This window comes from Bos grunniens, chromosome 6 (genome assembly GCF_055505025.1).
Source record: "Bos grunniens cultivar Pamir isolate PY7600 chromosome 6, Bosgru_T2T1.0, whole genome shotgun sequence".
NCBI lineage: Eukaryota > Metazoa > Chordata > Mammalia > Artiodactyla > Bovidae > Bos > Bos grunniens.
The window spans coordinates 93,740,890-93,764,290 of NC_141170.1; the positions used below are offsets into that span (position 1 = coordinate 93,740,890).

A 23,401-nucleotide genomic window follows, 5' to 3' on the forward strand; every position below is an offset into this window, starting at 1 on the left:
CTTCCAGACCAAGGGATCAAACCTGTGTTTCCTGCATTGCAGACAGATTCTTTATCATCTGCAAGGTGATTCTTTATTACCCTTCCACCACGGAAGCCCGAAGGGTTACCTAGTAGAGAAATCTTTAAAATGGGAAATGTATACATTACCAGGAAGCCACAGAGAAGTTACTTGATGTAGAAGAGATATTTTGGGGGAGAAAGAGATGTAGCAATAAAATGATGTATACATATATTTCAATAATAAAATCCATCTCAAATATGTTTTTAGTATCAAAGCATCTAGAATTGTTCACATTTAGAAATGCCGGTATACTGTAGAAACAGGGAGTCTCAAAAGCACCTGGGTCAAGATCGAGGCCCTCATCTTCATCACTAATTTATTTAAATATTTAATGAGGCTGAACATTGTCAATATATAACTCTAATTATCATTAATAGATTTGCATACCTTTTAATAGAATACCTAGACTAAATCTTTTTTCTAATATTTCTGTTAGAATCTCTTAAGCTCATAATAATAATTTCTGACATGATATATATAACAATTCTATTAGTATCTATAGGTTATATTTATTAGTTCATAATAAAGTAAACAAAGTATACTGTCTTTGTAGGACTGGAAATAAAACAACACAGAAGTCAGTGTCTTAGTGAAAGTGCAAGTCACTCAGTCGTGTCTGACTCTTTGTGACCCCATGGACTGTATAGTCCATGGACTTCTCCAGGCCAGGATACTGGAGTGTGTAGCCTTTCCTTTCTCCAGGGGATCTTCCCAACCCAGGGATTGAACCCAGGCCTCCCTCATTGCAGGCAGATTCTTTACCAGTTGAGCCACAAGGGAAGCCCCAGAGTACAGGAGTGGGTAGCCTATCCCTTCTCCAGCGGATCTTCCCGACCCAGGAATTGAACAGGGTCTCCTGCATTGCAGGCAGATTCTTTACCAATTGAGCTCTCAGGGAAGCCCGTCAATGTCTTAATGTGCAACCAATTTCTATTATTATCCTATTACTGCATTTTTTTTTCATTTAAAGTATTTTATTTCTTCAGACAGGAAGGCTACGAAGTTAAAAGCTTTATAACCAAAATTTAATATAATAATTCATTTTTCAAAGCAGCCGCAAGCTTTTCAACTCTGGACATCCAGGTTACACAACAACCTAAACCTTCATGCTTTCTCCGTAAATGTACATCTTTCTCAAGAGGCCTTGCATTCAGACTCCACAGCTTAAATTCCTGTTACAGGACTGAACCAAACTGAAATCAGGCTGCAACCAGCCTGTAGGCCCTGATGTACACAGGGCTCTGGTCAAATTCTCTCCCAATCCTGGATCTATCATGGTTCATTCAATGTCTGTTTACTGCCAACAGTGAGCTCCAGAGGGCAGGAAACTGAAGGTTGTGCATATCTACACGTGGTTCACTTGGAGCACCAGCAGGCACTGCTCCTCCAAGATTCATTCTGTACCGTCTGTTCACGAAAATAGTAAACTCTGATTCCCGGGTTGAGACAACATCGGATGAGGCACAGACAACCAATGATGAAGAGAAAGCACTGCAGATGCGAAAAAAACCTATTACTGCATTTTGTCTTTGTTTTGTAATCTTCAGTGTGGTTGTTTAGTATGGGTGGTATCCTTTTTCAGCATCACAAACTATAACAACCAATAAACTGTAAATGAGGCAGGTAAATAAGGTGTAAATCCTTGGGAATGAAACAATACTTTATATATTTATGTAATGACTTTTAATAAATTAACCCTTGCATTTGTGGGGGCTCATACACTATATTCCTGAATGTTTACATGTTAAAAATTAAGCTAACATTGCTAAATATCTTTTATCTCCCTACACTGGAAGGATTACATTTATAATAACAAAAATTTTAAAATATGAGGAACTATGTTACTGTTTTATAACTCAAAGTCAGAAAATGTAAAGGATGACTGATTTTAATTATGGTTGGCATGTCTGGCCTTTTGTTGATGAACCGGTGATATTTAGATAATATAAAGGAATATGGAACTAATAAATTAGTATATATTTATTTAATAATAATTGTTACTCTTCCTTTCATTTTAGAAATGTCATTAATTATGCTATGATTAATATTTTAATGCAACATCTGTAGCAGTGTGCCAAATTAGACAATATATTTTGATTCAGTAGAACTTTTTGATAGTTTTTAAAAATGCTTTAACGAACCAGTGTGCATTTTATTTTATTTTTTAATCTTGCCACACAGTGCAGCATGTGGGATATTATTTTCACTACCTGGGATCAAATCTTTGTCCCCTGCCTTGGGAGCACGGAGTCTTAACCACTGGATCACCAAGGAAGCCCTGATAGTTTTTAAAATTAATTTTAATCAGGCAAAACTTTGCTGAAGCAATACCATCAGATTTTTAATATAATTCTTAATGCAGTTCTTAGATCTGGTAATGAATCATGAATTTTACATATCAAGTATTGTAGTAGGTTTGCGTATCATAAATTATTGTTACCCTAAAAGATTTTACAAAATATTTAAAATTTCATTGGCATCATTTTTATTGGAATTTATGCTGTCTCTTAAGGCAATATCTAAATCTGTATAGTAATGTAAAGAATTGATAGCACACGACTGATGCCATATATAGATTTACATGCTCAGTTATAATATGAATGACCATATTGAAAATCGATTCTCGGCTACCATGTGCAATTATGGTGATTGTCATGTTAATTTATGAGCAGTTTTAGAACCACAAACAGAACATGCATGAAAAAGTGGACACTAAGCACTACTGGAAAATAATATTTCCTTACCCAAGAAACTACAGCATTGCCCTGGATTTAGAATTGCCTTATAGATGTGCAGTGTTATCAATAAGTAGCCCTATTTTTAAATAAAGATACATATTTCCAGGGCGTAAAAAGTCAAATCTCTATTTTGTGAGTTGTGCGGTGATGGGTGGAGATGCAGATGTTTCAAAATGTCTTGAATGCCAAAGTGATCACTGATATTTGAGAAAGTGAATTAAAAATACATATCTACCAACCAACAAGGTTTAAAGTTGATGTAAATTATTGATGTTTATTTCTAATTAAGTGACAATTTTTAGAATGTTACTCAAAGTAAGCTTAAATATGCATAGTGCTGCTAAATTTCTGAGTCAATATATCATTTCAATACAAGTGAAATCCATAAATATTAGAAAGGCAAAATTTTGATTTAATGAAAAGTGGTCTGTGGACTACCAAGAAATAATTAATATTCAGGAAGTAGTATATATCGAGAACTGTGTGACAAAAATCTAAATATAAGCAAGGAATATATTTAAAAATATATTTTTTTATTTTATTATAGCAAGAACTTGTAACATGTGATCTGTCTTCTTAACATATATTTAAGTGTATAAAACAATATTGTTAACTCTAAGCACAATATTGTACACCAGATTTCTAAACTTTATCTGAATAACTGAAACTCTATACCTATTGATTAGCAATTCCTTGTTTCCCCCTGCCTCCTACCCCTGGTAACCAGTGCTCTGATCTCTGCATCTATGAGTATGACTATGTTCGACACCCTCTGTAAGTGAATTGTGCAGTATTTGTCCTTCTGTGACTGGTTTATTTCATGCAGCATAATAACCTTCAAGTTTGTGCATGTTGTTGCAAATGACAGAATTTATTTCCCTTTTTAAGGCTGAGTAATACTCCATTCTATGTATATATCACATTTTCTTTATCCGTTCATCCATCCATGTACAAGATACGGATGATCTTAAATGAGCCACATGTTAATATGTGAAACAGAGCAATGAATTTTATTACAAGCTTGTGAGATCTATGTAATTGCTTTTCTAGAATTGTATTTTTAGTTAGAAGTTGGGATGAGAAAATTGAGTTTTAAGAACCCTTAATCCCCTACCTTAGTTAACATATTTAGACCAGTTTGTTTGGAACGAAATGCCTTCTGGGTTTTTGATGATCAAAAAAGTCATCAGTTTATAAAGTAAACAACCAACTATATTCAGTGACTTAATAAGTGTTTATTAAGTACCCACTCTATACTAGCTATTGTTCTAAACACTAGTTTATAACAGTGAACAAAAACAGAGTCCTGCCTTCAAAGAACATACATTCTGTAATGGGACAGAGTGGGGTAAAGACACAGATAGAGAACAAATGAGTAAATTATATACAATGTTTGAGCATCAATATTGTGAAGAAAACAAGTCAGTATAGGGGTATGGGGAGTGCTGGGCAGAGGTTGCAGTTTTAAAGGGATTGTCATGGAAAACTTCACTGAGAAGGTGATCTTTGAGTCAGGAAGAGCTAAGTTTTAAAATATACAAGCATAGTTTTTAAAAATCTCAAACTTAAAGAAAAATTACAAAGAACTAATTTTGAGGCTTACAGACTTCGAGAACAAACTAATGGTTGCAGGGAGTAGGGGACAAATTGGGAGAAGGGATAGTAGGGAATTGGGAATGGACAGGAACACAAGGCTGTATATATACCAACAAGGACCTATTGTATAGCACATGGAACTCTGTTTAGTGTTCTATGCCAGCCTGGATGGGAGGGGAGTTTGGGGGAGAATGGATACATGTCTATGCATGACTGAGTCCCTCTGCTTCCCAGGCGATGCGGTGGTAGAAGTATAGGAAGGCCTGCCAGTGCAGGAGACCTGGGTTTGATTCCTGGTTTGGGAAGATCCCCTGGAAGTGGCAACCATTCTGGTGTTCGTTTGCCTGGGAAATCCCATGGACAGAGAAGACTGGCCAACTACAGTCCGTAGCAACAACAAACAACAAAGAATTTGATAGCCAAAGTGCAGAACCAATCCACTAACAAATATTTTTAGAACTTCTACTAAGACACAGAGAATCACTGCTGACCAAACTTTTCATATTTCCAATAGTCTTTTAAGATTTCCATTTACAATAACCCAGTAATTAACAATCATAATGCTAAATGAGGCATCTTGAAAGGCAAAGTGAAGTTCCACTTACTTTGTCTTTACAGGAAGGAAAATATGAAATATACACATTAGGACTGATTTCAGAAAAACGACTGACAATTATTTAGTCCTTAAGTTTTCGTTGTCCGAAAAATTTGTGTGTGGAGAAAACTTCATTTTATTTATTAGACTCATTAGAAAATAAAGTGCTAGTGTTTGTATAAGAGCCAAGCCAAATGCAGGGTCCTACACTCACTGCCTTCAGCCAGCCGTTGTATCTTAGAGCAGTCACTGAACCTCTTAGGACCTTTTGCTTCCTCAGCAATAAAAAAATAGGAAAGAGAAAAGAAAGTGAAAGTGTTAGTTGTTCAGTTGTGTCTGACTCTTTGCTATCCTGTGGACTGTAGCCTACTAGGCTCCTCTGTCCACGGAATTTTCCAGGCAAGAATCCGGGAGTGGATTGCATTTCCTACTCCAGAGGATCTTCCTAACCCAGAGATCTTGCTTCTCCTGTATTGGCAGGTGGATTCTTTACCACTAGGGCCAATTGGGATGCCCTTATAAAATAGGAAGGTGGTCTAAAGTAACTCAAAGATAACTGTGAACTCTAAAATTCTATATTTTAAAGAAGATTATGAGTTTTTTTTTTTCCAATCTCTTAGGAAGAGCTTCAAGTGTATACTTTAAGCTTAAAGTATATACAAGTCATTAGAGGATAAAGTATTTTATGTTGGAACTTGCCCAATGGGGCAAAAGAGACTGATTAGAAATGAAATCTTCACTCACAAGATACCGCACAAGTCTAAGAATAAGATCTGGTTTTCTCTCAACTGGTAGAAAAATTTAAATAATGGCATATGGAATCCATAAGTAACTAATTTACTGTTTATGACTTACATCAGAGATCAGTTGTTGGAATTTCCCAGAAGGTAATTTCCCATTGTGGCTTGTCTTTCCTGATATATGGACCATTGGAAGGCACCTAGACTACAAATCAGAACAGTGACTAATATTTAGTTTGTATGGCGCTTCTGCAGTAAGTGTTTCTCCCATCTCCCCTTCTTTCTTAAAGTCCATGTCCTCAGTCTGACTTCTCAAGGCATAGCTTTAATGTCTTTAGGTGTATTTCCCCCTAACTTAAACCAATCATATTTCCTCACTTGGGGTGTTGAACTAGAGAATGTTAATACTGATTTAGATATAAGGGAAATTGTAAAAGAAAGACCATACCAGGCAATCCTAAGAGGTGAGCTGGAAAGTGACAGCCCACGTGTCTGCTCAGATTATTGGGTACAGAAAACCTGAAAAGGTTAAGGAGAGTGGAGAAAGGAAAGGAGCACGGAAGAGCAAAGACACAGCTTTCACAGCTTCTGTAAGGTAATGTCATATTTTTACAATGAACTGCAATTTACAAATTAAAAGACTAATACTCAGAAGGGGAATGACTGACTTTCCAAAGGTCACATGACTAATTACTATCACAGATATTTTGGAACCTCACTTTTTTGACCTCTAAACTGGTTCTCTTCCTACTACACTCTACTAACAGTACTGACTCTGCCATTGACCTTGTGACTTTGGAAAAGTCAGTTAATCTCTCTGGGTCTCAGATTCCAGGTTAGTAAAGTGCAGTTAAAACATAAGCTTTGCCCTACTTCATAGGGTTGTTTTAATACTACATAAATATTTTAATTCTTATTATGTTTTAGAGTTTATAAAGGGACAATGACACATGATTTCATACTGTCCAATTCCTACAAAGATGCTATAAAAATCAAATAAGAATGTATGCAAAAGCAGTTGCATGTAATTATCACATGCTTCTACTTCCATATACTACTTCCCATCTCTGAAGCTGTTGAAATTCTTGAGATACATTAATGAATTAAAGGTTCTCCAGTGATACTGGCCAAACAGACACCATATAGCCTGTTTGATAATGCTTAGAATAAAATAGAGGCATAATGAGAATTTTATAACTTGTAATGTCCAAATTCTTCAAACAGACTTTCAGGGCTATTAATAATCTGTCCACCACAACTTACAATATTCTTGTAAATATCCTCCAACTTTATTACTCCCAATGTTAAATGTTAAGTGAATTCTCTCTCCGTGTAGATCTCTTTGGGGGTTCATTTAGTATTCCTTTTCTTTTTAGCTGGACAATATATGTTAGTGAAAAGAGCTTGCTATAAATAGACCTTTAGCAATATGGTGGCCAGCTGCTGGGGTAGGGATGTATTCTACAGCCCTATGGTTGGGTCTTAGTCTTTTATTGAGCCTATGTCTCATTTAATAACCCATCTTGATCATTTAAGTTTACATTGAATGGAAAGAACTAGGTATTGCTTGAACATTATCCTCATTCTCTAGGATCTTTGGCAAGTCATTTTGTCTCTCTAAGCCTGTTTTCTGGTGATAGTAATATTTACCTTGTAAGAGATGTTTCCAAAATAAAATAATTCATGTAAGAGCATTTTGTGAATTCAAGGGCTACACCAGAGTACAGGGTTAAAAAGTTGCTATTTTGCAAACAGGTCCGTGTATTAACATTTTAATGCCTACACAGAAGTTTCAAAATTTCCCAACATTCTGCTGTTTGTTAAAGAATGCCGTCTAAGTTGTAAAACAATTTCCCCAATGGAATTCAAAAAAACGACTTTGAGATTAAAAAAATGTAACCTATGAGTTTTCTCCCTCCATACTGGGCCATGTGCTAAAAAGACTCGATAAGCATATGGGTGTCCATCCAGCTTGCACATGACCCCTCTGACACTGAATGTCACCCACCACAGACTATTCCATTTTCACAGCTTCCACTAATCAATCCTAGTTCCTCAAAGCCTCACAGAATATTCCTAACTAACTGCCCCTCAAATATTTGACAAGAACAGTGAATTCCTCTCGCTAGGTTTTCAAGTTTTTACCAATCTGACCACTGTGCATTAGACATTTTCAGTTTTTCTATTTTTCTCATGGTATCTAGAATAGAGCAGAGTATTCCAGATGTGGTATGAATTATAAGGAAAACAATCACTTTCTTTATTCTAGGTCCAGTACCTCTATTAATGTGTCCCTGTACGTGTGTGTGCTGTCACTTCAGTCGTGTCTGACTCTTTGCCACCCCATGGGCTGTAGCCTGCCAGGCTTCTCTGTCCATGGGGTTCTCTAGGCAAGAATACTGGAGTGGGTTGCTGTGCTCTCCTCCAGGGGATCTTCCTGACCCAGGGATTGAACTCACATCTCTTACGTCTCCTGTATCAGCAGGTGGGTTCTTTACCATTAGCACCAGCTGGGAAGCCCTAACATGTCCTTAGTTCGTATTCAAGTTTTAGTTAAAATCTTGACTTTTCTTTTTCTTTGCAATGGCTGGTGGCTGAGCCATACTTCCCCTGTTCTGTTTCCCCCAGTGGCTTTTTAAGGTTCAACTGCAGGAATTTAATCTATTCTTTGTAGATTTTGTCCTGTCAGATGCAAAAGTGAAAGTGTATAGAAAACATTTTTGTTTCCCAACTTTTCATTTCACGTGAAATCTGTCCTAACTTCTTCCCTGTCCTTAGACTATGTAAAACCAAGAACAGTGCCCCTGTATCGCCAGTATTGGCTTTCTTTGTACTTGAACTAATGCGAGTTCAAGTTTCTGGTTTTTGCACCCAAAACAGCTGTTGCTGGAACATGGCCTTAACCCGACTAGGGCTGACTTTACTCATCCCTAGTCTGCAGGACTGGAGGCCAGAATAAGGAGCTGTCTCAAACTGAAAGATCAAGAATTGTGGAAGCATTGACTACACAATTGTTGGAATAGAAGAAAGTACTGCAATTTTCTGTCTCTTATACTGAAAATGGAAGCAGCTATGTGTAGAAGAATCAAGTATGGGGAGGCAGGGAATGAATGCAGTTGGGGGTGCAGGGAAGCAACTCCACTGGCCTTGGAGTTGGGGAATGTTAGTTATTATCTTAATTCTGCTGCATTCAAAGTGTGTGACACTGAACTAGTCACAGCCTTCTCAGCCTTTGGTTTTTTCATATGTAAAATTTAAAGAGTTACATGGATTACGTATGATATCTAATATCTTTTCAGCTCGAAATGTCAGCTTTCGGTGTAGCTCTGCACCACTTTGTCATTGCCCGTAGCAGCCCTCTGTATCCTTGCTTTTGTTTCTCTATCTGAAAGATATTTCTCCCCAAGTCCTGGAGACAGCCAGGACTGTCACAGTGTGTGACTGTGGTTCCTAGAATCAAAACCTTTCCTCTCCCTCTCTAACCGTGTCATGTACAGGTACAAGCCTGAACATGTGCAAGCTTTTTTTGTTCTTTGACTTTGGACAAGTTCATTCCTGCTTTCTCAAGTCTTCCCAGGCCTAAAGTGAAATCTAGGGTCAGAGGGAAAGATGTATGGAGGGAACATCTTGTCAGGAGAAAACAACAGACTTGAGTTATTCAATCAGAAAAAAGCTTAGAAGATTTTTTGGCATGAATCCAATTCTTGATGATTGATTAGGGCTTCCCTGGTGGCTCAGATGGCAAAGAATCTGCCTGCGGTGCAGGAGACCCATGTTCGATCCCTGGGTTGGGAAGATCCCCTGGAGAAGGGAATGGTAACCCACTCCAGTATTCTTGCCTGGAGAATTCCATGGAAAGAGGAGCTTGGTGTATTACAGTCCATGAGGTCACAAAGCATCAGACACAACTGAGTGACTAACATTGCACTTCATTTTCAATTCTTAATTGGTGGCTTAGTGGTAAAGAATCTGCCTGCCAATGCATGAGACGCATTTTCAATTCTTAATTGGTGGCTTAGTGGTAAAGAATCTGCCTGCCAATGCATGAGACGCAGGTTCGATCTGTGGGTCAGGAAGAACCCCTGGAGTAGGAAATGGCAACCCACTCCAGTACTCTTGCCTGGGAAATCCCATGGACAGAGGAACCTGGCGGGCTACAGCCCATGGGGTTGCAAAAGAGCCAGACAGGATTTAGTGACTAAACAACAACAACAAAATTCTTGATAAAGTACTTGTTTTTGATTTTTTTGGTTTATTTTTATGGTTTTGATTTTTTTTTATACTTGGACTTTATAGTTAAGCAAAAATGACATAGTATGTTTTATATACTTATTCATGTGTATGCTTTAGTATTTTTACATAATTTTAAAATAGATTAATACAGAAACAGATTATCAAATTCAGAAGATACAAGAATGCATACATACCATTTCATCTACACTTCACTGTTTTCTGGATGTTTATCTTCCCTTCTAGGAAGGAATCACTACTTATACTAGCATTTAAAAAAATTATTTATTTATTTGGTGTGCTGAGTTTTAGTTGTTACATGTGGGATCTAATTCCCTGACCAGAGATTGAGCCCAGACTCTCTACTTTAGGAATGAGGAGTCTTAACTGCTGGACCATCAGGGAGGAGCCAAAGTTTTTTTTTATTTTTAATGAGACCTTCTAGAGATATTTTTATCCATGCACAATCACACATGAATTCATGCACACACGAATATAGTCATAAATATAAAGACTGCTATAATTATGAAATTGTTATAATTGTTTTTCCCCTATGGCAACATATTATGTAATAAAGCATCTTCACCCACTTACCAGTAAGACTTGGCTCTGATTGCTATAGCAGCATTTGGAGAGCTTCCTCGTTTATTTAATCAGCTTTATAGTATTTCAGTGTTTGAGTGTATCAGAATTGGCTTATTTAGTTTTCTATTGCAGTTGCAAGTAATATTCTTTTACCTTTGTTGATTTGTGCATGTATATATCCATCCATAAGACTGGTTTCTAGAGATAGACTTGCTGGGTTAAAGGGCAGGTGTATGTGTGACCTTGATGGATGCTTCTAAATTTCACCCCCTGAAATAATGGTTGCTTTTATTTATATTCCCAGAGGCAATATGAAAGGGTTTGTTTCCCCTACACTCCTTCCAACACAGTGAATTATAAACTTTTGGGTTTTGCCAATTTGATAGATGAAAGACAGTATCTCATTGTTGTTTTAAATTGTATTCTCTTACTGTGAGTGCAGTTGGCTATCTTTTCATGTGTTTAAGGACTATTCGTCTTTCCATTTTTATTAAGTATCTGTTAATATAATTTGCCAATATTTCTATATAGGTATCGTAAAGACAAGTTTGATCAGGTTATTTTGAATTCTGTAAAATAAAATCCAAATAATGGTCAGAAGTCAAAACAGAAGGTTTTTAATCTTAAAATAATTAAAGAGAAAAGATTTGAAAGAATTTCTGCTGATCATCTTCCCTTCAGCATTTCATTCTCTGTCTTCTTTTTCCTATTCATTTCTGTTCCTTCTCTCTCTTAACCGTTTGTAAGATTTTAAGTATATGTATGTAGTATATCTATTTACTGAGCACAGTTCTGTGGTCTGTTTCCTTATTGGGTAAAAGGAAAAAATAATTAGATTTAATTAGAATCAATTAAAAAATGATTCTACATTTCAGTTCAGTTCAGTTGCTCAGTTGTGTCTGTCTCTTTGCAACCCCATGAACTGCAGCATGCCAGGCCTCCCTGTCCATCACCAACTCCTGGAGTCCACCCAAACCCATGTCCATTGTGTCGGTGATACTATCCAACCATCTCATCCTCTGTCGTCCCCTTCTCCTCCTGCCCTCGATCTTTCCCAGCATCAGGGTCTTTTCAAATGAGTCAGCTTTCTGCATCCGGTGGCCAAAATATTGGAGTTTCAGCTTCAACATCAGTCCCTCCAATGAACACCCAGGACTGATCTCCTTTATGATGGACTGGTTGGATCTCCTTGCAGTCCAAGGGACTCTCAAGAGTCTTCTCCAACACCACACTTCAGAAGCATCAATTCTTCGGTGCTCAGCTTTCTTTATAGTCCAACTCTCACATCCATACGTGACTACTGGAAAAACCATAGCCGTGACTAGATGGACCTTTGGTGACAAAATAATGTCTCTGCTTTTGAATATGCTGTCTAGATTGGTCATAACTCTCCTTCCAAGGAGCAAGCGTCTTTTAATTTCATGGCTGCAATCACCATGATTCTACATTTATTAAAGGATAAATTAAAGATACAATTTTTGTGTGTGTCGGAGGTTTTAGTCGGAAGCAATAGAAACAATGGATGATTTGAACACAAATGGAACAGCTCTGGAATCTGTGGCAGGCGTTTAACTAGGTTACTCATCTGTGAATAGTGGTTTGAGTCAAGTAACAGAACTCTGAGTCTGTCACAGTCATTGAGCATGGCTTGATCACTACTGATAAAAGACCCTGGGGGCCACTGCTGGTACCGCTCTTCCTTTACCCTAGAAGATGGATGTGGCTGATACTGGCTTCTCTAGCTTAAATTTAGAGCACTCCTTTGATCTTTGGAAGCATAGCATCTGATTTAGTTTGTCTAAGCTTTGTTTGGTCCGTGATCTGGTTGTGGTGTCTATGTTCTAACTCAAGAGAAGCTATGGAAGCCAGTATCAGGCATGCTCACCTTCTGTAGTCAAAGCCAGGCTCAAATAATAAAATGGGGGAGGCTCCATCATTGGAAGGGTGTTTAGATTCTGTATGGCCGAAAAGATTGACAGTCATCAGCAATTCTCACCTGCTTTTCTTCTCTGGGCAGAGATCTTCAAAAGATGACCACTTGAAAATCAATCTGATACACTATTTCTTCTCTTGGCCTGAAATGTTGAGGGCTAAAGAGGAAAATAATTGGTCCCCTCTTTGCATAACTTGGTCAGAGTTTGGCTGAGAAAGGAAAGAGGAGGTTACAGGTAAAGAAATAGCTGCCAAAGCCAAAATTTATGCAAAGCCAGAGTTTATGCCTGAAAGTACCAATTTGTAATCCTTCCTTCACAATACTCTGATATTAAAATTATACAGTCTCTTTCCATCTGCTTACTTTTTCTCAAAAATGATTTAATACATTTACAATTTCTCCATGAAAATGACAAATTTATTGTTTTTCTATCTTCTGGAATTTCAACAACTAAGTTAGGGCTAGCCATAAAGATACACATGGCCTAAAAAGTGAATATAATTCATTTTCCTCAGGCTAATTGCACTAGTTTGTTAGGGCTGCTACAAGCAAGTACCACAAACTGGGTGGCTTAAAACAACAGATCTGAACCTCTTGCAATCCAGGAGACTGGCAGTCCAGGTTCACTAGAAGTCCACGGTCAAGGTATCTGCAGGGTTGGTTCTTTCTGTGGGCTGAGGGGGAAGGCTCTCTTCCAGGCTTCTCTCTTTGGCTTGTGCTGCTGCTGCCGCTAAGTCGCTTCAGTTATGTCTGACTCTGTACAACCCCATAGACGGCCTCCTACTAGTCTCCTCTGTCCCTGGGATTCTCCAGGCAAGAACACTGGAGTGGGTTGCCATTTCCTTCTCCAATGCATGAAAGTGAAAAGTGAAAGGGAAGTCGCTCAGTCATGTCCTACTCTTAGCGACCTCATGGATTGCAGCCCACCAGGCTCCTCCGTCCATGGGATTTTCCTTGGCTTGTAGATGGCTGTCTTCTCTTGGTGTCTACACTTCGTTTTCCTTCTGTCGGTGTCTCTGCATCCACACTTATCATTTTTATAAGGACAACAGTTATACTGGATTAGGGCCCATTCAAATGACCTCATTTAACTCGCTTATCTCTATAAAGATCATATCTCCAAATATGGTCGCATTTGGAGTGCTACCTATGCAGACTGCAACGTTTGAATTTTGAGAGGGACACAATCAACATTAATCCCTTTGCTAATCTTAATAAAATTTTGTGTTTAAGAGAGGAGGAAAGGAGACTGTAAAAGACTCCTTTGGCTGTATTGGTTTCTAATTTGAGAAGATAGTAGTGTCAAGGGCTAGGAGTCTGAGATAATGGCATTTCCAAACATGAACAGGCCTGAGAAGACCTCTCAGTATGCAATCTATGAGAGTGATGTTTTAAAAGAATAATTTGCAGACATGATCTAGGCAATTACATATATGGAGAATTTGGTAGGTATGTGTCCTATGTATGCAGCACTAGAAACATTTTGTGTGTGTGAGAGACTTAAAAGCACAACTTCTCTAATTTGCTCTAGGTGCTAAAACTTATTCTGAAAACAATTTGACAATATTACAATAGAACTTAATCCTGCTATTTTTACTGAATTTTCCTTTGCTTATAGGAAATCATAGATCAATACAAAATCTCAAAACTCACCAGTATTTTCATATGGATCCATCCAACTGAATGAAACCAACTTTTTGGAGCACCTAAATTTAAAGCAAAATGCAGTAAAGAAATATACTAAAGCCAGAAAATTTTGATGGAATCTTCTCTAATTCTTCTGTCTTATCTATCTCACAGGACACAAAAACAATAGTATAAACTACATAAAGCTCTACAAGTCCAACGTATTTTAACCAAACTATGAGTAAAGCGTCACTTTTGCTTTTAGGTCACTGAGACATCTGGCAAATACTTTATGGGTCTCAAGCACCTCAGAAATAAAAGGATTGCAGAGATGTTGCAAAAAATTAATAGTATAAACACTTAATACCAAATGTTATTAAATAGCTTTATTAAAATTATGGCCTGAAGGTTTTAAAATAGATTGCAGTTTAAGACAGTTGATTCTCACCTGAGTCTCCTTTGCACTTAGTCTAAGTTTTTTAGGTTCCTACCATATTCCATCTTGGACTTTGGCAAATTGCATGTATATTTCACATCTTTGGCAAGTTATACCTATTTTATGCCATACTCTGCACTAAGCTCATGGGAAGAATGTGTTCTATTCATTTTCCTTTTCTTTGAGGGCTTCCTGCTTTACATGTTGCTGAATAAAGGAGTCACTGTAAACATCTTGGAAACACTTGAATGTGAATGAGCAAGGTAACCACATGATGGCAGTATGTTAAAGGAATAAAGAGTCCTTCGCTTCAAGCCGTCGTTTTAACTTAAAAACATCTATATGATCAAAGAGAAAAACCTCAAATCTACCTACTTAGTGAAACCTTTATCTAGTTTATTTTTACAGATGCAGGAACTGAGGGTGAATGACGGTTTCCAGCTTTCAAAAACAGCAAGGATTAAGAGAGCTCTGAGCTCCGAGATTTTAAAATAAAACCAGACAATCAGGCTGTGACTCATCCTTCAAACTGAACGATTTTGGGTAACAAGTAAGGGAATTATTTGGCTAATTGTACAAAGAAGAATAATTTATGGATCGTGCCTAATTTTACTGTCTAGTAGTTATACAAGACATTTGGGGTTACTCTGCTGATTAAATTGAAAAACCTCTCAGTTACATACATGCATGCATTACTTTTGAATGAATAGCCAAAACATTGCAACGATGAATTTGAGCAACAATTTTGCCTTGTAGTCTGTGACTAAGAATTTTTGTTTCACTAGCAAACAGATCAGTCAACATTTGAAAACCTCCAACTGCTTGATAATTGCCCAAGGAATGAGAGAGAGCCAGAGGCAGGTTCTTGTACTGGAAAAGTCTAGGTGTGATTAACAATGTCATCAGACAAGTCTTTCAAACTCTTGGTTTTCTCTTTTCTTTTTCATTGGCTTTGTTTTCAGCTAGGATTTCTTTTGTGATGGTGAACATCACTCCAGGTTGCATTTAGTTGGAGGTTTAGCTAGTTCAAAAAGAAAGGTGTCTATCCCGTAGTTTCAACAAAATCTCTGGGCCTGGCTCCCATTGGCTGGTCTTGGATACTTACAAATTTCTGAACCAATCACAGTGGCAGGGAGGAATGGGATGCTCTGACTTGCCTGTTCAATCATAGGCACTCAACTGGACCCAGCATGGAGTCATTTTCCTCTGCAGTAATAACATGACCTGAGAATGCAAGAATAATGGCACCCCACTCCAGTAGTCTTGCCTGGAAAATCCCATGGACAAAGGAGCTTGGTGGGTTGCAGTCCATGGGGTCGCAAAGAGTCGGACACGACTGAGCCACTTCACTTTCACTTTTCACTTTCATGCATTGGAGAAGGAAATGGCAACCCACTCCAGTGTTCTTGCCTGGAGAATCCCAGGGATGGGGGAGCCTGGTGGGCTGCCATCTATGGGGTTACACAGAGTTGGACACGACTGAAGTGACGCAGCAGCAGCAGCAGCAGAAGCAGAGAATGCAAGAACAGAGGTTTCCCAAAGGAAAATCAGGATTCTGTTACCAAAATAAATGGGAAGGGATATTAGGCAGATTGTTGTTTAGTAGCTCAGTCATGTCCAACAGCTCCAGTACTCTTGCCTGTAAAATCCCATGGATGGAAGAGCCTGGTAGGCTGCAGTCCATGGGGTAGGTAGGAATCAGACACAACTGAGGGACTTCACTTTCACTTTTCACTTTCATGCATTGGAGAAGGAAATGGCAACCCACTCCAGTATTCTTGCCTGGAGAATTCCAGGGACGGGGGAGCCCCGTGGGCTTCCGTCTATGGGGTTGCACAGAGTTGGACACGACTGAATCGACTTAGCAGCAGCAGCAGCAGCAGCATGTCCAACAGACCCCATGGACTGTAGCCCACCAGGCTCCTCTGTCCACGGGATTTTTCCAGGCAAGAGCATTGGAGTGGCTTGCCATTTTCTTCTTCAGAGGATCTTCCCGATCCAGTCTCCTGCAAGTCTCCTGCTTTGCAGGCTGATTCTTTACCACTGAGCCACCAGGGAAGATAAACAATAGCTGCTCACCAAAAGAAATTTACAAGACGAAGTCCCTGCTCTCAAGAACCCTACACACTTATAAATAATCATGAACTGAAGAAGTATGATCATCAACATTATGTTTACAATCGCTTTAGAGTTTTGGAAATACTTATTTCTTGCAATCCTTAAAATAAGTGTTTCAGATCAGTCCTGTTTTGTGATTAAGGACAAAGAGAAACATAAACATTAAATTATTTAACTGCTGCTTAGCATGTCCAACACAGAACTTACGCCAAAATAGAAACATATTTTTATTTTCCCAGATGACAGTAGCTCTACCTGTGTATAACACTAGGGCACGCTTGTGTGTGTGTGCTTAGTCTCTCAGTCGTGCCCCATTCTTTGCAATGCTATGGACTGTAGCCTGCCAGTCTCCTCTGTCCATGCGGATTCTCCAGGCAAGAATACTGGAGTGGGTTGCCATGCCCTCCTCCAGGGGATCTTCTAAACCCATTATGGGTAGTTATTTGTGAGTCGAAAATACTTTCATATTATAGGATCTGTTTGCATGTGCCCAGTTGTGACCGCATGGACTGTAGCCCACCAGCTTCTTCTGTCAATGGAATTTTTCCAACAAGAATACTGGAGCAGGTTGCCAGGAACCCAGGGATTGAACATACGTTTCCTACATTGGCAGACAGATTCTTTATCACTGTGCCACCTGGGAAGCTCCCATACATTATATGATCTAATATGCAATAATCAAGCTGTGTTTGACAGAAGAAATACCACCTAGCACAGTGTTTTCTCAAATTGTGGTCTGCCTACAGAGTAATTTCCTTGAGTGTTTGTTATAAACACGAATTCAAGGTCTTCATTCTTCAGACTTCCTGAATCAGAACCTCTAGAGATGAGGTCCTAGAAATTAATGTTTTTAAGCCAGAGGCTCACGTGAGTTTTATGCACCATGATGTTTAGGAATTTCTGACTTAACACATTTAATTACACACAGCCTTAGTGATCTAACAGTTATAGGAATGAAATCAGAGATCTGCAGGATTCCACTCAGTCCCTCCTTTAGGTTTTGCCTCTTAGTCTAGTCATATTTCCCTTTTTATTCTCTTCCCTCTAAATTAAAATATTCATAAATTAGAAAGACTAAGAATTATGCCATCATGTCATCTAATTTGTGATATTCCAAATTAATCAGTGAATGAGTATCAATTTTTGTAGCAAATACCATAAAATAAAAACTTAGAATTGGAAAGGAAATTAGCTGAGTGGCTCTTAGGCTCAGATAAGGAAACCCATTTCCAGGAAAGTGGACTTGCTTAGCTAGGAAGTTGGTATGGATGGTCCTTTTGAAACTACTCATTTTTAAATGACTATCTCATTTGGGGAAATCATCATAAAATTCAGTTAACATTTAGAATTAAAACCCAGCTTTAGTTACATTTAATTGTGTGCGCACTAGAGCATAGAATTCAATTTTGGAATCCTGAACCATATTTTATTACTTGTCTTTATGAATAGTTAATGGACATTTGCTATTCCTATGCATGTATTCCTCATTATATGCCCACAGTGGTAGGAGTAAGTACTTGTATTCCCATTTGCTAAATGAGGGATCTGAGGCATGTATAGATTAGAAGTAGGAACTAGGAAACAGGAGGTCAAGGGTTTCCTGGTAAGGCCAGCAGGCCCTGTTTTCTAAAATGAGCTAGTTAAGCTGAGCTGGAGATGGAAGACAATGACTGGTGTATGTTAATTTTCTTGACAGGGATTTTCCATAAGTGCAGTATAGCTTAGGTTTAGATTTGTGATGTTGGCCTGACCACTGAGGTGGCCTCCATTTTGTGAGTCCAGATGTACAGGTTAACTTTATTAATATAATATAACCATGTGTTACTTTTGCTTCATGATTTTAAGCTTACCTTACTTTGCTTTTCATTTTCCTTGGTGTTCCTACAGTTTATTTTCTTCTGCTTCATCTTTTCATCCTATACTTTCTTTTAGAGCAAAATCACTTCCTTTTTATTATACTACTCTAATTTTAACAGTTACTAAAAATGAAGATTCAAGTTAGTCACTTTTTATATTGTATTACTTTGGCAAAAACAACCTTTTCCCTGTTTTATTTTTCTTCAGATTGAGGCAGTTTGACTAACTTGGTTTGTTCAAACTGAGGGACAAGAGGAAATAAATCTGGGTGTTCAGCATAAAAAGAGCTAATGACAAAGACATGTTTAGGGACAGGGGCTTTTTGTCTTTGCTAGGTTATTCTTCATGTCTTTTTGATATCTCTGTTCTCTGGTTCTTATCTTTAAAAGACAGCTGCTTTACCCTAGGCATAAATCAGAATAGAAAAGCCAGTTACCCAGCAAAGCTGGGCCTGGAGGGAGGATGAAAGGGAATAAGCCTCCAGAGAAGGAGAAAGGAAGACTAAAGGACCCCTGGAGAGTCCACTGGGCCAAACACAACAAACACGCCGGTGAGCACAGACAGAACAGAGGCACTGACTAGGGAAGAAAAAGATGACGCCTTTGATGCCTCATAACCAGAAAAGAAGATCCCAGGCGAGTGACACACATGCCTTGGGAACAATTCTGCCCCAGAAGTACAAGGCGCACGCCCGCGATTCATGGAGTACATGGGAGGTAAGGGCTCAATTCCCGGGCACGAGACCAAACAGGAAAAGAGGGAGAAATGTGCTAATTGTAAATCATTGTTACATAACATAGGAACCACACTGTATTTTTCCACAATGCTGCAGTTAAGAATTAATAGAGGAAATATTTGTTTTCTTGGACAATATATTGAAGACACATTTATTTAAGATTATATGCATCAAAAGTTTTTTCAAAATGTATATATACACACAAATTTGGACTTCCTGACTTAATCAGTTAGTTTATTTAAAAACCTGTAAACAAAGAACTCATAAAACACTCATTAAAATTTAGCTGATTATTTGACACCAGATAGCTAGCCTCGCATTTTTCCATTTTTTAATCTGCTGATAGAAATCATATAAACATAGTTTAATCTATACGAACTTAGCTGAAAAGTTGGAGGACTAATATCAATTTCAGTTAATATTTTTATGTTTTGAAAGTTTGTTTGGTATCAAACAGAGCTTTTAAAAAGTTGAAGCTCTGTGTGAGGAAAATAAAAATCTACTACGAGACTTGCTTGCTATTACTGTTGTCAGCTCATTCATATTTTAACATCCTCTTACTCTGAGGTATTAGAAACTGGATTATTTTCTTGCAGGTAAATAAAGATGATGGGGGCTGCAGAGGTGGTGGAGGGGGGATGCTAGTGGTTTTGTGATGGCAAAGAAAATGTATTTATGAACTAATGAAAAAGTACACATTTTTAGACATCTATTACAGCTAGAAATGCAACTTTAGGTACTTTAATGGTACTGGTCTTGATTTGTACTGCTTCTCACAACTCCCCTTAAATCTACTACTTTATCTCTGTGCATTTCTTTTCTCTTAGTTGATGGCTAATGGACATTGTACACCTGATAATCCCCAAAGAAATGAAACTAGACAGGACCTTTAAGGAGCATAAAAATTCAACTCTGAGCTGTGTACACGCACACACACACACACACACACATACATACCAGAAACCAAAAGAATTTAGGGAGAAGCTGTGATGTGCGCATAAGAAAAAAAGCTATGGAATATAGTAAGGTAGAACTTAGTTTTACAGAATATTCTTGAACAGAAACTATCGTAACTGCTATGCTATCAGGCAATACTGAGTCTGAATAACAGCAATTATATGAATATTTTAAGACTACAGATACTTCCTTATGTATAGGGTTTTTAAAAAATTAGTTTTAAAAAAACTTTTGCACCATATGGATACAGTGCAAAATTCAAGAATTATAGTAAGAGGAAGCCACTAATCCCCTATGACAAACTCCTACTTCATCACTCCTAACCTTCACCCACCAAATTCTGCCCCCTGGAGGCAACTACAGTTAAGATATCTTGTGTGTTGTCCAGAGATGTTATATGGAAAATTTCAAACGCTCTATTTTGTCTCTTGGTTGAAACTTAAGAACTTCAGTTTTCCATTGACTTAAAACAGCAAAGTAGAATTCTAGTCTTTGGTTCTCACATGGAAATGACTTCCATATCAGTCCAGACAACTGAGAGTTTGCTGATTATGCCAGGCATGGTCCCCATTCTGCCTTAGAGAGAGTTCTTTTCTCTCTCAAGATAAATAGACAACTCCTAGGAAGCTGTCCTCCCTTAATGGACCCTACTTCATTAGTTCATCGCCAAGAAATTACAGCTGATCCAAATGAAAATGTAAAATGAATGTGATTTATTTGTTTAGTTTGAATGATATGGGTGACCTGGACTGTGAAAAGAGACAGATTACTCTTTGTTTTTTATTGTTATAACCAAGCTTTCCTATCTGTTTTGGGTGAATTATCACCAGCCACCTGAAAATACACTAATTAAAAAAAACAAAACAAAAAACAAAACAGGGAGAAGCTATGCATCTTCCTCCTTGCAGAGTACTGATAAATTTATACAACTATCTTGTCTATATAAAATACCTATTATTAATAATTCAGCAATAGAGCTTTCTCTTTAAAAAATTGATGATGTCACCAAAATAGCTATAATTTGCAACCATTTAAAACTTACTAAAATGGTATGGCAGAAAGTCCTATCAAAATACCCATGGCTCCTATAATGCCAAAGTTTTGTTTTGATATTTATAGCAGATGAATGCCAGCACTGTGTTAGTTCTCATTGCAATAAATGTGAGATTAAATTGGAATGACAAACAAGCTATGATGACAGTTAATGACGGGAACACTCTCTGATACTCCCTGCTGCCATCTAAATTGGTCCATATAGCAGTCCGACAGGTGGGTTGCTGGGTGCAAATTGTTGTTATTGTTTAGTCACTGAGTCCTGTCCGATGACCCCATGGACTTTAGCTTGCCAGACTCCTATGTCCATGGAATTCTCGAGGCAAGAATACTGGAGGGGGTTGCCATTTCTTTCTCCAGGGGATCTTCCCTACCCAGGGATCAAACCTGTGTCTCCTGCATTGGCAGGCAGATTCCTGACTACTGAGCCACCTGGGAAGAAAGACTGCTGGGTGTAAATAGGACCATTCAAATTTGGCAGAACAGTTACACAGTGATTGTATTCAAGATGAGCATCTCATATCTCAGAAAGTATCCTAGTTGTATTGCTAGTTATGAATCATTATGCCCTTAGTATGTGCCAGCAGGAAGTCACAAGAGTCTACACCTCTTCAATACTTATTTTCCTAGGTCAACCATCATTAAAATGTTCATTTGTCATTATTTATAAATTAAATTTGAGTCTCTGAGGATAAAAGTCTTTTTTCTACCTTCTAAATTAAAATTTTATTTTAACGCTATAAACAGACTTTTTTTTTTAATCAAGTATTTCACAAGGTTTATCATTTAAAAACAGCAGTCTTCTCCTCCTTCCTTCTCCTGATTATTGTTCCTCAAAAACTACTTTCAACTTTTAGATCTTTCTCCTGGTATTTATAAATAACATTCATGTAGTACTATTTTGTTCAGTGTATTAATATTGATAAATTCTTATTTCTAACCTCTGCACTCCTGTCCTTCAAACACGAAGTTACCCTTTCTTTGTTCTAGTATAGCTACAGCTTCCTCTTTGCTAAACCAATATTCAATGTTTATTATTATGCCCATTTAAATATCATTTACAGCTGACCCATGTAGTATATTATAGGGGAGGAAAAATGTTTTCCTTGACCCTTTTGATTGAGTCTGAAAGTTAAACTGACAAAGACAGATTAATAGGAGGAGGAAAGCATAATTTATTTGACATGTTTTTACATGACATAGGGACCTTCATAAAGAAATGAAGATCTGAAGAAGTGGTTAAACCTGAATGTTTTTGCTAGGTCTGATGAAGAATGGACAGCTGTGAAGAAATGTGATAGGACAAAGGGTGTGAAGTCAGTGACGTGACAGGGAAAACTTAGCGAGACCTGTTCATCCGGATTCTGGGTCCTAGAGAAAAGGATGTTCCTTTCTTATAGGTATAGGGAGGGTACCTCTACAGGAGAGATCATGTGACCTGCTTCAGGGGAGAGGGGCAGGGGAAGGTCAAAGAGACCCTCTTGCTTATTCAGTTTTCTCAGACTCTTTCAACTTAAAATATTAAATATGCCAAGGTGCCATATTTTGGGGTCTCCTATTCTGAGCTCCATCAACACAATGATTACAATTACTTTCTTCTATAATTTTGTTGTCTCGACAGTTATACTTTCATCTTTTTATTTTTTGGATTAATTTCCCATATGCTTATATCTAATTCATCCTGTGTTGCTTTACAAAGTGTTACCTTCCTCTTAATATATTCTAGAAGAGGTGGAAAGAATACACAGAAGAACTGTACAAAAAAGATCTTCATAACCCAGATAATCATGATAGTGTGATCACTCACCTAGAGCCGTACATCCTGGAATGTGAAGTCAACTGGGCCTTACGAAGCATCACTAGGAACAAAGCTAGTGGAGATGATGGAATTCCAGTTGAGCTATTTCAAATCCTGAAAGATGATGCTGTGAAAGTGCTGCACTCAATATGCCAGCAAATTTGGAAAACTCAGCAGTAGCCACAGGACTGGAAAAGGTCAGGTTTCATTCCAATCTCAAAGAAAGGCAATGCCACAGAATGCTCAAACTACCACACAATTGCTAGTAAAGTAATGCTCAAAATTCTCCAAGCCAGGCTTCAGCAATACATGAACCGTGAACTTCCAGATGTCCAAGCTG

General features: G+C 37.9%; 1 protein-coding gene across 2 annotated transcripts in view; it reads left to right on the forward strand.

Annotated features, from left to right (window-relative positions):
- Positions 1–23,401, forward strand: part of LOC147371024 (uncharacterized) — a 62,574-nt gene that overhangs the window by 22,961 nt on the left and 16,212 nt on the right. The window contains exon 1 of one of the 2 annotated variants that reach the window (XM_086406742.1): positions 18,733–19,233. The exons of the other annotated variant lie outside the window; for it this stretch is intronic. Within the exon in view, the coding sequence (XP_086262868.1) occupies positions 19,111–19,233 (123 nt within the window). The 5' untranslated portion in view covers positions 18,733–19,110. Of the gene's footprint in view, positions 1–18,732; positions 19,234–23,401 lie in introns of those variants that run through there. 2 annotated transcript variants of the gene reach the window in all.